Raw genomic sequence first — 15978 nt, 5'->3', positions numbered from 1 at the left:
AAACCCGGAGACTCATGTTCAGCCCCAAGCATGAAAGCTGAAAAATGGAAAACTGGAAAATTCACTAATAAGAGTCAGCCAATCAGAAAGCCCCTATTCAAATATTGTAGCACCAGAGAATCTTCCAGAGCTTTCCAGAATCATCCAAATGCAATTACAAGGGGTCCATTCTTTCCAGTGTAGACTGGGGATAGCTTACAGTCATGGGAAGGGAAAGACAGGGTTTTGCTTAAACACCTTATCTGAAAGACTGCATCTCAACAATCAGTCATACCCAAGAGATTATTGTGCTGGAATGGCCCTGTAACTCTAAGGTGATCATTCAGAGTTCACGTCTGCTAGTGGGCCAATTCCTGTGGCCAGTCGTCGCCTTTCTACCAAGTGAATTAATATGCGGGTAAAGCTTTCCATCAAACCCAAGAGAAATGCTGGTCAGAGATTTGTGTGATGTTATTATCAGGTTACTTTTATAATTACTTGGTCTTGTTTGGATATAAATTACTTAATAAGACTGGAATTAAATATTAACAGCAAGCTTAGCACTAGTAATAATTAGAACTAAATCCCTTGGAAGTCAGCCATGAACATTCTATATGGCTGAAAAATCCAGAAATTGGAAGTGGTGCAGATCAGAACTAAACAGAAAATGCAGACACCGCTCAGCAGGTCAGGCAGTGTCTGTGGACAGATACCAGAGGCGTCAGTTCTTGAGATTCAAGATTCACAATAGTTTAATGTCATTTCCAGTACAGAGTGTAAAGGAGAACAAAATAATAGCTACTCTGGATCCGATACAGCACAAAAAAACACAATAAGATAAAGAACACAATAATAATGATAAAAAAGCATAATAAATATAAATCCTTAGGATAGCTTATATAGTTTGTGTGTCCATAAAGCTAGGCACAGGAGTGTCTGTACATAAGGCAACTGAAATAAAGTAGTGGTGGTTGGGGTGTGGAGGCGGCGGGGGGGTTAGTGGGTGGAGGTGTTGATCAGCCTTACTGTTTGGGGAAAGTGACTGTTTTTGAGTCTGGTGGTCCTGGCATGGATGCTACGTAGCCTCCTCCCTGATAGGAGTGGGACAGACAGTCCATGAGCAGGGTGAGTGGGATCCCTCATAATGTTACTGGTTCTTTTTCGGCACATTTCTGAGTCTTATTTCAGTTAATTTACTGCTCTCCCATTTTTTCCCAGAGTCCTGTATTTCTGGTTTTGCTACCTGATGCCAGCTAGATCTCTATTTAGTCTGTGGAAATACTGCCAGGGGTAGATTAAGCTCACAATCACCATGACAGCCCTGGTAAAGGAACAGCTAATTTGAACAATGTCCCAGAGCCCAGCAACTTATAGTGTTGACTTATACAGTAACTGTGTAGCAGGAAGAACCCACTGGGCCAACAAGCCTCTGTGGTCCACAAGAGTGACGTTCCAGATCAGTGTACTTCTTAATCCCAACAACCCTGCTGGGCATAGGCCACTGACAGCAGCCCTCCAGAGTCCTCTGTCCCGTGCTGAAAATTGCTCAGCCCTTTGGCTTCCACTTTCTCCACACAACTTAATACGTCTTCAGGTGAAGATCCTTTCTTGCCCAGGGATGAGGTATTTGGAACTTCTGTTGGCGTTTCTGTAGCCCTGGTTTTTTTTATTGGATGGGGTTGCTTGAACCATGCCCAACCCTCCTCCCCTGGCAGCTGGGCTAGGGACCTTCCATGGCAGAGTTAGATCTGTGTTCCCATTCCTTTCTTTGTTTCATCTACTGAGTGACAAACTGAACCTTTTGGCCCACAATGTTGTGGTGAATAAGCTAGTAATCGAAAGGCCAACCTAACTAATCCTTTCTGCCAATATCCATATCCTTCCACTTTCTTCACATTCATGTGCCTATCTAAACATCTCTTAAAATTTCCTAAACAACAGGAATTCTGCAGATGCTGGAAATTCAAGCAACATACATCAAAGTTGCTGGTGAACGCAGCAGGCCAAGCAGCATCTATAGGAAGAGGCGCAGTCGACGTTTCAGGCCGAGACCCTTCGTCAGGACTAACTAGTTAGTCGACTGCGCCTCTTCCTATAGATGCTGCTTGGCCTGCTGCGTTCACCAGCAACTTTGATGTATGTTGCTTAAAATTTCCTAATGTTTCCTCCTCTACCACTATCCCAGGCACCCACTACTCTCTGTATATATAAAAAAAATCAAATCTTGCTCCTCACATCTATGAAATTACTTCCCTCACCTTAAATGCATGCATGTTCAGTTTCCCTGAGTTTTTAATTCACTAGAATTATTTACATCATCAGATTAATCATTTGCTGTTGCATACTGACTTAATTAATTTCCTCTTGTGGTTCGTGTCCAGAGATGAATGATTTGCAACTACCCATAGCTTATTGTAGACCAAATGCTTGAATGATCATGGAATGACAGACATTTCCTCATCTCCCCTCTCCTATCGGACAGAAAATACACACATTTGAACACACATACTCCTGAGCCCAAGGACAGCTTCTACCCCACTGTTATACATTCTTGAATCTAATTCACAATCTCCCTTGGACCTTATTGTCTCCCTGCACTGCCGTTTCTCTGTAACTAGAACACTTTATTCTGCATTCTGTTATTGTTTTCCCCTGTGAAGTGCATCAGTGTAATGATATTCTAGGATCAATTTTAGGGACAGATGCAAAGCAAAGTTTTTCACTGTGGGGTGGAGGGTACTTGCCACAATAATAAACCAATTACTAAAGAATGATTTAAGTAAGAATACCATAAGATCATAAGATACAGGAGCAGAATTAGGCCATTCTGCCCATTAAGTCTGCTCCACCATTCTATCATAGCTGATCCCTCTCAACCCCATTTTTCTGCCTTCTCCCAGTAATCTTCGACACCCTGCCTGATCAAGAATCCATCAACCTCCACTTTAAATATACCCAGTGACCTGGCTTCCACAACTGGCTGTGGCAATGAATTCCACAGAGTCACCATGCTCTGACTAATAAATTCCTGTTCATCTCGGTTCTGAATAAATGCTTCTCTATTCTAAGGTTGTGTACTCTGGTCCTAGACTCTCCGCAAAAAGAAACATCCCCCCCCCCCCCCCCGCCACATCCACTCTGTTTAGGCCTTTCAATGTTCAGTAGGTTTAAGTGAGATTCTCCCTCATTCTTCTAAACTCCAGTGAGTACAGGTCCAGAGCTATCAAATGCTCCTCATACATTAACTCCTTAATTCCTGGGATCATTCTCATGAACCTCCCCTGGGTCCTCTCCAATGGCAACACATTTAATCCTGGATAAGGAGCCCAGAACTGCTCACAATAATCCAAGTGCCTGACCAATGCCTTATAAAGGAAGTCTCAGCATTACACCCAATTCTAGTCCTCATGAAATGAATGCATTCTTTGTATTTGCCATCCTTACCACTGACTCAACCTGCAAGTTAACCTTGGGGAATCCTGCACAAGGACCCCCTAGTCCTTTTGCAACTCTGATTTTTGAATTTTCTTCCCGTTTTGAAAATAGTCTACACCTTTATTCTTTCTACCAGAGTGCATGACCGTACACTTCCCTAAACTATATGCCACCTGCCACTTCTGTGCCTAATCTCCCAATCTGTCCAAGTCTTTTTGCAGACTCCTCAACACTACCTGCCCCTCCACCTATCTTTGTATTGTGCACAAACTTGGCCACAAAGCCATCAATTACATCACCTGAATCATTGACGTACAATGTGAAAAGGAGTAGTCCCTACACCGACCCCTGGGAACACCACTAGTCACTGGCAGCAAATCAGAAAAGTGCTCCTTTACTTCCACTCCTGCCAGTCAGCCAATCTCCTGTCCATTAGATCAGGCCATTAGCAGAATTAGACCATTTGGCCCATCAAGACAACTCTGCCTTTCCACGACCAATTGTCCTTTTCAAGCCCATTCTCCTGCCTTCTCCCCCTTAAAGCCCTTGCAAATCACAACTGTATCAACCTCTACTTTGAATATACCCAATGACTCGAAACCAGTCCAGATGAAGGAGCCACTTGACTGGTGTCTGTCCAGCACCCTAAAAATATTCTCCCTTCGCTGCCAGGGACGTGACTGAGGTGCATACGATATATAAGATGCCCAGGACGCTCCAACAACACCTTGTGATCTCCAACACTGAGAGGGTGGTAGTTCTGGCTTCTGACTCGTTCCTTTCCAGTGCAGATGGAGGGCCCCTGCCCAAAATATCGACTGTTTATTCCTCTCCATAGGTGCTGCCTAACCTGCTGAGTTCCTCCAGTATTGTGTGTGTGGTGCTCTGGATTTCCAACATCTACAGAATCTCTTGTGTTTAAGAAGATAGTCTGGGTGTAAGTGGATGGGACTAAGCGGAATAACATTTCAGCATGGACTAGATGGTCTGAAGGGCCTGTTCCTCTGCTGTCATGCTCTGTGACTCTAAGAACAGGGCAGTAGAAACCACCTTCATGTTCACCAAAAGTGATACTGATTTTTAATAGACAGCAGCTGCTTTATTAGTTCAAAGTAAAATTTATTATAAGAGGACACACACATCAGCAGATACAACCCTGAGATTCTCTTTTGGCGGGCATACTTTGCAAATCTATAGAACAGTAACTATAAACATTAGGAATTGTTAACTGTAAGGTTGGCACAGCATTTTGGACAAAAAGACCTGTACTGTGCTGTAATGTTCTATATTCCATCCGCCTCTACCACCACCCCTGGTAGCGTATTCCATGTGCCCACCACTCTGTGTGTATATAAAAAAAAACTACCTTGGACACCGCCTCCCCCATACTTTAATCACCTTAAAATTTGCCCTTCATATTAGCCTTGAGAAAAAGTCTCTGGCTGACCACTCGATCTATGCCTCTTACCATTTTATACGCCTAGTTCTCCATCTCAGGTTTATAATCCTAGTGCACTGCACTGTAAATACTTTAAACCACTTTTTATAATGCAGTTTCCATTGTAAATACATGCTAGTATTTATACACATTTTTAATTAGATATTTAACCTCATATCTAAACTTCTAACTTTGTTTTTATATAATTCTTTAGTTGTATAATTGTTTAATGTTGTTTTTGTTGTCTGTTACACCCTGATCAACACACCCCAGCAAATTCACAAAGAAGGGACAATAGCAGCTATATTTCATTAGGAGTTTGAGGGGACACCCTGAGCCAATAGACTGGTCCTGGACTTATTTTCCATCCGGCATAGTTTGCATTTTGTTGTTTGATTGTTTGTGGTTTTTGTTTTGCTATATTTATGCTCTATTCTTGGTTGGTGCGGCTATAACGAAACCCAGTTTCCCTCGGGATCAGTAAAGTAAGTCAGTCAGTCAGTCAGTCAGTCCGTCCGTCCGTCCCACCCTCTTCTCATTGCTACCATCAAGGAGGAGGTACAGGAGTCTGAAGACACACACTCAGTGTTTCAGGAACAGCTTCTTTCTCTCTGCCGTCAGACTTCTGAAAGGACATTGAACCCATGAACACAACCTCACTACCTTTTCTTGCATGACATTAATTATTTTAATTATTAATACTGTTATTCACAGTTGTTTATTACTTTGTACTGTACTGCCGCCACAAAAACAACAAACTTCATGGCATATTTCTGTGATATTAAACTTGATTCTGATTCCAATACAAATTCAAAATTCCTAATATATGTAAATGTATACGGTAAATAAAGTCGATCCTCAGATTTCCGATGAAATAGTTCAGGGCTTTGTCAAGCCTATTTTCTTCAAGGAGACTCAGCCGAACATGATCTTTATAATCGTGTTTCTTTCAGCAGGCCTTTTATATACAGGATGTTATTACCACCACCCCCTGCCCCAACATCATGTCAAGCCCCACCAAGCCTCAGCTCCCCTTTTATTACATAAGGGCAGCTACAATTATTATAAGGAGAGGTTAGAGGTTGGATCTAATAGATGTTTATAATTTTATGAGAGGTGTTGATAGGGTCAAGAGTCAGAATCTTTTCCCCAGGGTGGAAATGTCAAAAACTATAGGGCGGAGGTGTGAGGTGAGAGGGGAAATGTTTAAATGAGATGCACACTCAGTGGCCACTTTATTTGGTATCTCCTGTTCCTCAGAGGGTATGTTCATGGTCTCCTGCTGCTGTTGTAGCCCATCCACTTCAATGTTTGATGTATTGTACAATCAGAGATGCTCTTCTGCACACCACTGTTGTAACGTGTGGTTATTTGAGTTACTGTCACCTCCCTGTCAGCTTGAACCAGTCTGGCCATTCTCCTCTGACCTCTCTCATTAACCAGGTGTTTTCACCAACAGAACTTCCATTCACTGGATGTTTTTTTTTGTTTTTCACATCATTCTCTGTAAATGCTAGAGACTGTTGTGCATGACAATCCCAGGAGATCAGCAGTTTCCATAAGACCAAAAGAGACAGGAGCAGAATTAGGCCATCTGCTCCATCATTCAATCATGGCTGATCCTTTTTTCTATTTCCTCCTCAACCCCAGTTCCTGGCCTTCTCCCCATAACCTTTGATGCCATGTCCAATCAAGAACCTATCAATCTTGTCTTAGATACACCCAACGACCAGGCCTCCACAGCTGCCTGCAGCAACAAATTCCACAAATTCACCATCCTTTCTCCACATCTCTGTTTTGAAAGGGCACCCTTCTATCCCGAGGCTGTGCCCTCTTGTCCTGGACTCTCCCATCATGGGACAGTGCCTAGGCCTTTCAACATACGAAAGGTTTCAATGAGACCCCCCCCCCCCCTTATCCTTCTGAATTCCAGTGAGTACAGCTGGAATGAATTACTATCATTACTGACAAACTACATCACTGCTCGGTACAGCAGATAGGAAGGGTCTACAACGGGTAGTCAAAACTGCCCAACGCATCACTGGCACCAGCCATTAAGGACACTTATACTGAAAGGTGATGGAAAAGGGTCAGTAACGTCATGAAGAATCCCACCCACTCTGCTCACGGACTGTTTGTCCCACTCCCATCAGGGAGGAGGCTACGTAGCATCAACTCCAGGACCACCAGACTCAAAAACAGTTACTTTCCCCAAGCAGTAAGGCTGATCAACACTTCCACCGACTAACCCACCCCTTTACGTCCCCAACCACCACTACTTTATCATTTCCTGTCAGAGTCACCTTATGTACTGACACTCCTGTGCCTAGTGTCACTTTGTGGGCATACGATCAATCTCAGTATATAAGATATCTTATGAATTTGTATTTATTGTGGTTTTTTTTATTATTGTGTTCTTTATCTTATTGAGTGCTCGGATCCGGAGTAACGAATTGTTTCGTTCACCCTTACACTTGCGTACTGGAAATTATATTAAACAATCTTGAATCTTGCGTATCATCTAAACACGAATTAGCGTAAACCCAGAGATTCACAAATGAGACGTTGCGAATGTTAATCAAAATAATATTTATTAAGAAGCGAAATGTTTTTTTGCAGAAGTCAACTGCGTAACCTGCAACAATTTGCAGAATTTTCTTCGGGATTTGTTACCACACGAATCCGTTCCGGGGTTATCAATGTCTGCACGGGGACCGCACAGAGTCCGTACAAACTTTATGCATTCTGATGAAGGGTCTCGGCCCGAAATGCCGACTGTTCATTCCTCTCTATAGATACTGAGTTCTCCCCCAGCTCTTTCCCCAGTTATGGGGTGTCACGGCGTGAACACGGATCACTTTGTACACAGCAGTACCCGGGAAACCTATTTTACTGCTGCTGATCACGGGTAAGGGCCAGAAAATTAAAGGGTTAACGTATAAGGAGCATTTGACGGCTCCGGACCTGTACTCGCTGGGGTTTAGAAAAATTGGTTGTGGCGGGGTGGTGGGTGGGGAGGTATCATTAAAACCTATCAAATATTGAAAGGTCTAGATAGATTGGATGTGGAGAGGATGTTTCCTATAGTGGGGGAGACTAGGACCAGAGGGCACAGCCTCGGAAGAGGAGGACATCCATTTAGAACAGAAATAAGAATAAATTTCTTTAGGCAGAGGGTAGTGGAATCGTCACAGACGGCTGTGGAAACTGAGTAATTGAGTATATTTAATACGAAGGTTGATAGGTTCTTGATTCGTCAGGGTGTCAAATGTTACGGGGAGAAGACAGGACAATGGGCTAGAAAGGGATAATAAATTAGCTATGAAAGAATGATGGGATAGACAACGGGCCGAATGGCCAACTCTGCTCCTAAGCCTTATGGTCTTAAGCTCCTGACGAAGGGTCTCGGCCTGAAACGTCGACTGCGCCTCTTCCTATAGATGCTGCTTGGCCTGCTGCGTTCACCAGCAACTTTGATGTATGTTGCTTGAATTTCCAGCATCTGCAGAATTCCTGTTGTTTGGTCTTAAGCTCCCTCGCTCCGCGAGGAGAAGGACCCCGTACCCACTGAAGGTGTAAACTATAGATTAGTACAACCCGGCCCGTGCCTTCTCGGTACCAACGTGTGACAGTGACAGACACAATGCCGGAGGAACTCTGCAGGTCAGGTTGCATCCATGAACACTGTTCCTGGGAATATTTAATTGGGAGACGGTTAATTAAACTCAGCCAAGCCCGGCTGCGAAAGGAGGAGGGTTGGATATGAGAAGCAACTTCTTCCCATAAAAACTCAGAGCTACAGCAACGCCAAAGGAAGCTCCAAAGACCTCATCCCAAGGAGGGGAAAGATCTCGCCTGGAAGATGTGTGAACTCGTACGGTGAAAGCGGAAACCACAGGGACTATCAACCTTCCACTGACCCTGGGCAGGGAACTCTTAAAAAGAGGAAGAGGATTAATTAGGCATTAGGGAGGAATTTTGGGAGGGTAAATGGGGAACAGGTGTTCTCAGGGAAGACATAATATCGGGTCTCGGCCCCAAACATCGAATGTTTCCCCTCAGTTAATCCCCACACTGAATAACAGTTCGGCACGAACTAGATGGGCCGAAGGGCTGTTTTTGCGCTGTAGTGCTCTATGACGCCATAGACGCTGCCTGATCTGCTGAGTTCCTCCAGCATTTTGTGTGTGTTACTCTAGATTTGCAGATTCTACAAAATCTCTTACATTGATGTTACAGTGAGCCACTGTCAAGCGTAAACTGGTCTCTGGGTACCGGGTGGTCGGGCGCCCAGTGAATAACCAACGAATGGCGGCGAACACCCACTCGCATCCCCGATGCACGCCGTAAGGAACCGCGGCTCGTTTCAACCCCCATCCGTGTTCAAACAGGAGCAGCGCGGATGGGACCCCGCGGGGGAGGTGTCCACGGGGTGAGGTAGGAGGCCGTGGTAGTAGTGCGTTCGGGGGTCTCCACTGGACCCGGGTTCGGAGGCTCCTCACTACACATGGGTTCTAGGATCCCACAGTCCCGGGCTCGGAGATCTTAAGAGTCCGCGGTTTGGGGATCTCGTAGTTCGAGAGGGTCCACAGGCTCGCATTCGGAGGTCTCACAGTCCCGGGTCATAGGGTCTCCCCGTCCCGGTTCGAGAGGGTACCACAGTCCCGGGTTCGAGAGGATCTGACAGCTCGGGTCATAGGGTCTCACCGTCCCGCGTTCGAGGGGATCTGACAGCTCGGGTCATAGGGTCTCACCGTCCCGGGTTCGCGAGGATCTGACAGCTCGGGTCATAGGGTCTCACCGTCCCGGGTTGCACAGGGTTTCACAGTCCTGGGTTCGAGTGTTCCACGGTTACCGGGGTTCGGTAGTCCTTCTGTTCTCCTGGTACACGATCTTTATGGAGGTGTCCTCCTCAGGGCGGCTGGTGGGCGGCCGACACCGGTGGTCGGTCTCCCTGAACAGACACATGTTAACCTCCAGAAGCCAGTCCAAAATCCTGCCCCGGGCCTCCAGCTCGTCCTCGTCTCCCGACCTGGATCCCTCGCTCTCGGCCTCGCTCTCCGCTCCGACCCCGCTCTCCGCACCGGGACCGGCCGCTTTCCACTCGGGACCCTTGGCCGCCACCTCGCCGCTGTCCGCTAGCTGATTCCGTGCGCTCGTTTTGCGCCAGTTCTGCACCTGGTGCGACACAGGCCGGAAATTCTCCTTCCCCGTGCTGGCGGCGACGACGCGGGTTACTGGCCAGCTGAGGGACAGTTTGCGGGACTCCGGCTTCCTGACCGCCCCACAGGGCTTGACGATGGGTGGGAGGAGCGGCGGCTGCCGGATGCACCCTTGGGTGCCACGGGCCAGCGTCTGCCTCTGTCCCGGGATGGCACCGTGGCCCCAGTTTCTCCTGGAGGGGTTCCCGCTCCGCGCCGGCGACGGCATCCGGCCGGACTCCGCGATCCTCCCGGGAACTGAGCTCTGCACGGCCGCTGACAACCCGCCTTATGAGCGGACGCCGAGCTCCGCTCGTTCTGGGCCCGCCCAGAGGAGGGCAGACAGACGAACATTATTGAACGCCTACACCCGTCCGGGGAAATTCCATACCTATCCCGGGAACATCTACACCCGTCCCACGAACTTCCACACTAGCCCCGGGAATATTCACACCCGTCTTGGAAATATCTACATCGGTCGCTGGTGTCCACACCCGTCCCGGGAATATTCACAAATGTTCTTGGAATAACCTCACCGTTCCAGTTAACTTCCAAATCCGACCCGGGAATATTCACGCTCATCCTTGGTATCCATGCTGGTCCTGGGAATGTCCATACCAATCACTTGAATTTTGACACCCGAACAAGGAAAATTCACATCTGACCGGGAATGTCTACACCAGTCCCAGGAGTATGCAGTCTTCAGGGAATTGCCACACTCTCCCTGGTCTTCTCTACATTGTCCCTCGGAATATTCTGTCACATTGGGGCATTGGGAACAGACTCGAATGCAAGACACAGACACTGAAGTACAGTACAAGGAATAGGACTTGACTAGAGTAGGGACGTGACAGGATACAGATAAGGAGCAGGGACAAGAACACAGACTAGGGCTTGGACCCCAAACTAGAGCCTGGACAAGGACCCAGAACCTGGGTCTTGCCCCGGGCTCGGGTGCCAGAACCAGGCATGGACTTGACATGACTGCAGGACTGGAGGCTGGGGTCTAGAGGCTTGAGGCTTGGAGACAAGCTTGGTGTCTTGAGGCTTGAGGTTTGGAGGCAGGCCTGGGGGCTTGAGGCTTGGAGGCAGGCCTGGGGTCTTGAGGCTTGAGGCTTGGAGGCAGGCCTGGGGTCTTTCTTGAGGCTTGAGGCTTGGAGGCAGGCCTGGGGTCTTGAGGCTTGAGGCTTGGAGGCAGGCCTGGGGTCTTGAGGCTTGAGCTTGGAGACAGGCTTGGGGTCTGGGTCTTGAGGCCTGCAGGCTGGGTTCTGGGTCTTGAGGCTTGGGTATGGACTCCAAGCCAGAGACTGGGCAAGGACCCAGAACCTGGGACTTGACTCGGGCTCAGACTCCAGAACTAGGCGAGGACAAGACAAGGCTACAGGACTGGACATGGCTTGGGTGTGGAACTCCTGGGTAGGGTGAGACACAAGGACAGGTAAAGGCACATGGACAGGACTCGGATAGGACTGGACGAGAGCCTTCAGGAGCACGGAGCCTTGGACTAGAAGAGACAGGAGCATGGAACACAAAGCCAGGACCTCTCCTTGGGAACAGGACGTAGGGCCGGGACTCATACACAGAACACTGAACATGAAGAGACAGATCCCAACACAAGATGGCGGCAAACGGCCAGACCTACCTAGTGAAGGCGTGGACACAGAGACAATTCCACACAACGAAAGACAGTTCCTTACCTTGACCTACAAGGCTCCAGTCTTGCTCCGGCAGTAAGATTTCAGCAATACAGTCGGGGTATCCAGGCTAGTTGAGCAGGCAGAGAGTCAGGCAGTGGGGGCAGGGAAGGGGGAGACAAGGTGGGGAACAGGACAGTCCAGCAGCAAATCCCTGCTTTGCAGAGGTATTTATGTCTCAGCCCCATAACGAGAAACATGTGCCCACAACAGAAACTGGGGAAAACCAGAAACCCTGGAACAAGGAACCATGGACCGGACCGTGAACCAGAACACAGACTTCATGGACCAGACTATGACATATTCTTGCCCAAACCAGGAATATTGGCATCTGGCGGAAAATGTCCAAGGAATATTCACTTCCTCAAGACTTTCCTGATTTCACCGAATCACAATCGTACAGCACAGACACAGGCTCTTTGGCCCAACTGGTTCATGCCACAAAGTTCCCAACTAAATCAGGGGATACTGTCCTTGGTTGTTCCATATCCCCCAAACTATTCCTATCCATATATCTGTCCAAGTGTCTTTGAACTGTAGTTATTGTATCTGCCTCGATCAGTTCCTCAGGCAGCTCGTAGCTTCTACCCACCACTCTGTGTGGAAAAAGTTGCTCTTCATTAGAGCATAAGACATAAAAGTAGAATTAGGCCATTCGGCCCATTGAGTGTGCTCTGCAATTAAATCATGGCTGATTTATGTTCCCCTACCTTCTCCAGGTAACCTTTAATGCCCAAACCTACTCACATTGCTCCAAGTGCAGTCTAACTAGTGATTTATAATCCTCAGCATTACATCCTTGCTCTTATATTCTAGTCTTTTCTTCATGTTCACTGTGTCCATTGTTCTAAACTCCCCCACCCTGGGGAAAAGTCAGGGAGCATCCACCCTTCTTACACCCCTTGTGATTTTAGAAACCTCTTTACGATCAACTGTCGGCCTCCTTCATTCCAGGGAAACCCACCCCAGCCTGCCCCGCCTCTCATAGCTGTAAGGTGAGGATTCATTTCCTGCGCTTCCTCACTTCCACACTGTGACTGGGAATAGCACCATCTCTGAGAATAACCTGAGTCAGCCCTGGAATAGTCAGTTTCTTCCTGGAAAATTCCCAGTCTTCCTGACAATATCCACACTCGCTGTTCCTCATACTCTCCAGGCAAACTCTGGCATTCCCTCAGGGATCATTGACACAGCGTGGGAACGTTCATCCCATCCCAGGAATATCAGATTCATTTACTTATCACATGGACATTCAGACAATCAGTGATATGGATTATTTGCACTGACAACCCACACAACCGAGGGTGTGCTGGGGACAGCCTGCAACTGTCACCACTCATTCTGCAGCCAACATAGCAGCAACTCCAGCAACCCACCAACATAACCCTTGCCTAATCACAGGACAATTTACAATGACCAATTAACCAGCCCATCGCTGGACTGTGGTAGGAAACTGGAGTGTTCAGAGAAAACCCACGCACTCATACGAATTATGTACAAACTTTTTACAGACAGCGTCAGAACTGAACTCCAGACTTAGATGCCCCAAGCTGCAATAGTCTCACGCTAACCATTACACAGCCGTGGTTGACAGGGAATAATAAATCAGCCATGATCACATGGCAGAGAAGACCCAATGGGCCGAATATCCCAAACCTACACCTATCCATGGATAAACCTACTCCTATCCATGGATAAACCTACACGTATCCATGGATAAACCTACTCCTGTCCATGGATAGACCTACTCCTGTCCATGGATAGACCTACTCCTGTCCATGGATAGACCTACACCTATCCACGGATAGACCTACTCCTGTCCACGGATAGACCTACTCCTGTCCACGGATAATCCTACTCCTGTCCACAGATAGACCTACACCTGTCCACGGATAGACCTACTCCTGTCCACGGATAATCCTACCCCTGTCCACGGATAAACCTACCCCTGTCCACGGACAAACCTACCCCTGTCCATGGATAAATCTACTCCTGTCTCTTATGGGTCTTATGTTACCTTTCAGTCTCCTTTGCCCAGAGAAAACGGATGCAACCTATTCAAACTCTCCATATGTCAGGAAATGTAGAGGGGACTTGACCCAAAATCAGAGCAGTGGAGATGATTCACCAGAGAATGATCACTTTAATAATACACTGCAAAATAACAAGCCATGAGGGGCCACAAAACAAGAGAGAACAGAAACTAAACACAACAGACAAGGACAACCTTGGGCAGGGGCAACTGATTGAGGCCGGCTGGTTTGCTGAGTGAACAAGGACTGTGGGTGAGAACTGGGGTTAAATAGGCTGCAGGTGACCTGTCTGGAACAAGCAGCAAGTGAATTCTACTGGCTGGGTGGAGACTGGGAGGTTCCTGCAAGTGCACACTGGGAGGTGTCAGCTGCAGTAGGCCTGATATCATACAACTCAAGTCCTCCATTCTGGGCTACATCCTTGTGAATCTTACCTGTTGTCTGCCTTAATCTCATTTTTCCTCGAATGTGGTGACCAGAACTGTACAAAAGGGGACCACTATGTTGATCACCCCACTCCATCTGCAAAAAGTAGGAATTCCTGGTAGCCAACCATTTTAATTCCTATCCCCATTCCAATTCTGAAATGTTAGTCCATGGCCTCCTCTTTTGCCATGATGAGGTCACTCTCAGGTTGGAGGAGCAACACCTCGTGTTCTGTCTGGGTAGCCTCCAACCTGATGGCATGAACATCGATTTCTCCAACTTACGGTAGTTTTTTTCTCCCCCACCTCTTTCTCCAATTCCCACTCTGGCTTCTTACCTCCTCTCCTACCTGCCTATCACCTCCCTCTGATTCCCCTCCTCCTTCCATTTCTCCCATGGTCCACTCTTATCTCCTATCAGATTCCCTCTTCTTCAGCCCTTTACCTTTTCCTCACCTCCCGGCTTCTCAGTTCGTCCCCCTCCTCCACCCACCTGGCCTCACCCATCTTCTTCTAACTGTCCTCCTTCTCAACCCGACCTTTTTATTCTGGCATCTTCCCCCTTCCTTTCCATTCCTGATGAAGAGTCTCGGCCCAAAACGTTGACTGCTTATTCATTTCGATAGATGCTGCCCGACCTGCAGAATTTCTCCAGCATTTTGTGCGTTCAATACCTCAAGATTTGCCTGACCAAGACAAGATAAAAATGCAAACAAAGAATTCTAGGTCAACATTTATTATTGGACAGATATTTTACTAATTCTGAAGTATTATTTGCATTAAACATGTGGATTTAATTGGTTCAAGCAACACACATTAAAGTTGCTGGTGAACGCAGCAGGCCAGACAGCATCTCTAGGAAGAGGTACAGTCGACGTTTCGGGCCGAGACCCTTCGTCAGGACTCATCTTTCCTTGAATGTGGTGACCAGAACTGTACAAAAGTGGACCACTTGTCCGAGTCCTGACGAAGGGTCTCGGCCGGAAACGTCGACTGTACCTCTTCCTAGAGATGCTGCCTGGCCTGCTGCGTTCACCAGCAACTTTGATGTGTGTTGCTTGAATTTCCAGCATCTGCAGAATTCCTCATGTTTACGGATTTAATTGGTTAGTAACATTAGGAATATACATTATGATTGGTACTTAAATATGCAAACCATGGGACTCAGAGGTGCACAAAGTTTCTATTGAATCGATACTTGTATCCACTGTAGTAAATTTCTGGATAAAAATGTATTTCTTTGTTCAATTTTAGAACAGTTTGGTGACAGGGCCAGGCTGTTCTCCCCGTGCACAAGTAAATATAGTGTGTTTGAAGAATGAGTGTGAGGTGAGTCCAGTTAATCAGAGACGACAATCCCGTCTCTGCAGTATTTTATTTTACCTGTGTTAGTGGGAAGGGTCAGTGAGAGGAAGACTTTTAAAGCAAAAAAAGAAGAAAAACCATTAAATGAGCCAAAATTACTGCTATTTATTCTTTTGTTGGTGACTGTGTACTGATGGCTCCTCGTCGTATTGGGTACTTTCTCAAAACCATTCCACAGCAAAGTAATGCCTTAAAGCAATTTACTAGATGAACTCAGCAGGACAGGCAGCATCCAAGAAAAGGAATGAAGAGTTGACACTGATGAAGAATCTCAGCCTGAAACGCCAACTCTTTATTCCCTCCATTGATGCTGCCTGACCTGCTGAGATTCCCCAGCATTTTGTGTGTGTTGTTTTGGATTTCCAGCTTCTGCAGAATCTCTTGTGTTTAAGTAAATTATATTAGGAC

General features: G+C 47.0%; 1 protein-coding gene across 1 annotated transcript in view; it reads left to right on the top strand.

Annotated features, from left to right (window-relative positions):
- The window catches only part of lrrc47 (leucine rich repeat containing 47), a 31984-nt gene extending 24374 nt beyond the window's left edge, over positions 1-7610 (top strand). The window contains exon 7 of the mRNA XM_063033315.1: positions 7472-7610. Coding sequence (XP_062889385.1) covers positions 7472-7486 — 15 coding nt within the window. The 3' untranslated portion in view covers positions 7487-7610. The remainder of the gene's footprint in view (positions 1-7471) is intronic.
- Positions 7611-15978: the final 8368 nt, after the last annotated feature.

Source organism: Mobula hypostoma, chromosome 25 (assembly GCF_963921235.1).
Source record: "Mobula hypostoma chromosome 25, sMobHyp1.1, whole genome shotgun sequence".
NCBI classification, from domain to species: domain Eukaryota; kingdom Metazoa; phylum Chordata; class Chondrichthyes; order Myliobatiformes; family Myliobatidae; genus Mobula; species Mobula hypostoma.
The sequence above is the reverse complement of the archived record's forward strand: the minus strand, read 5'-3'. Positions and strand labels throughout refer to the sequence as shown.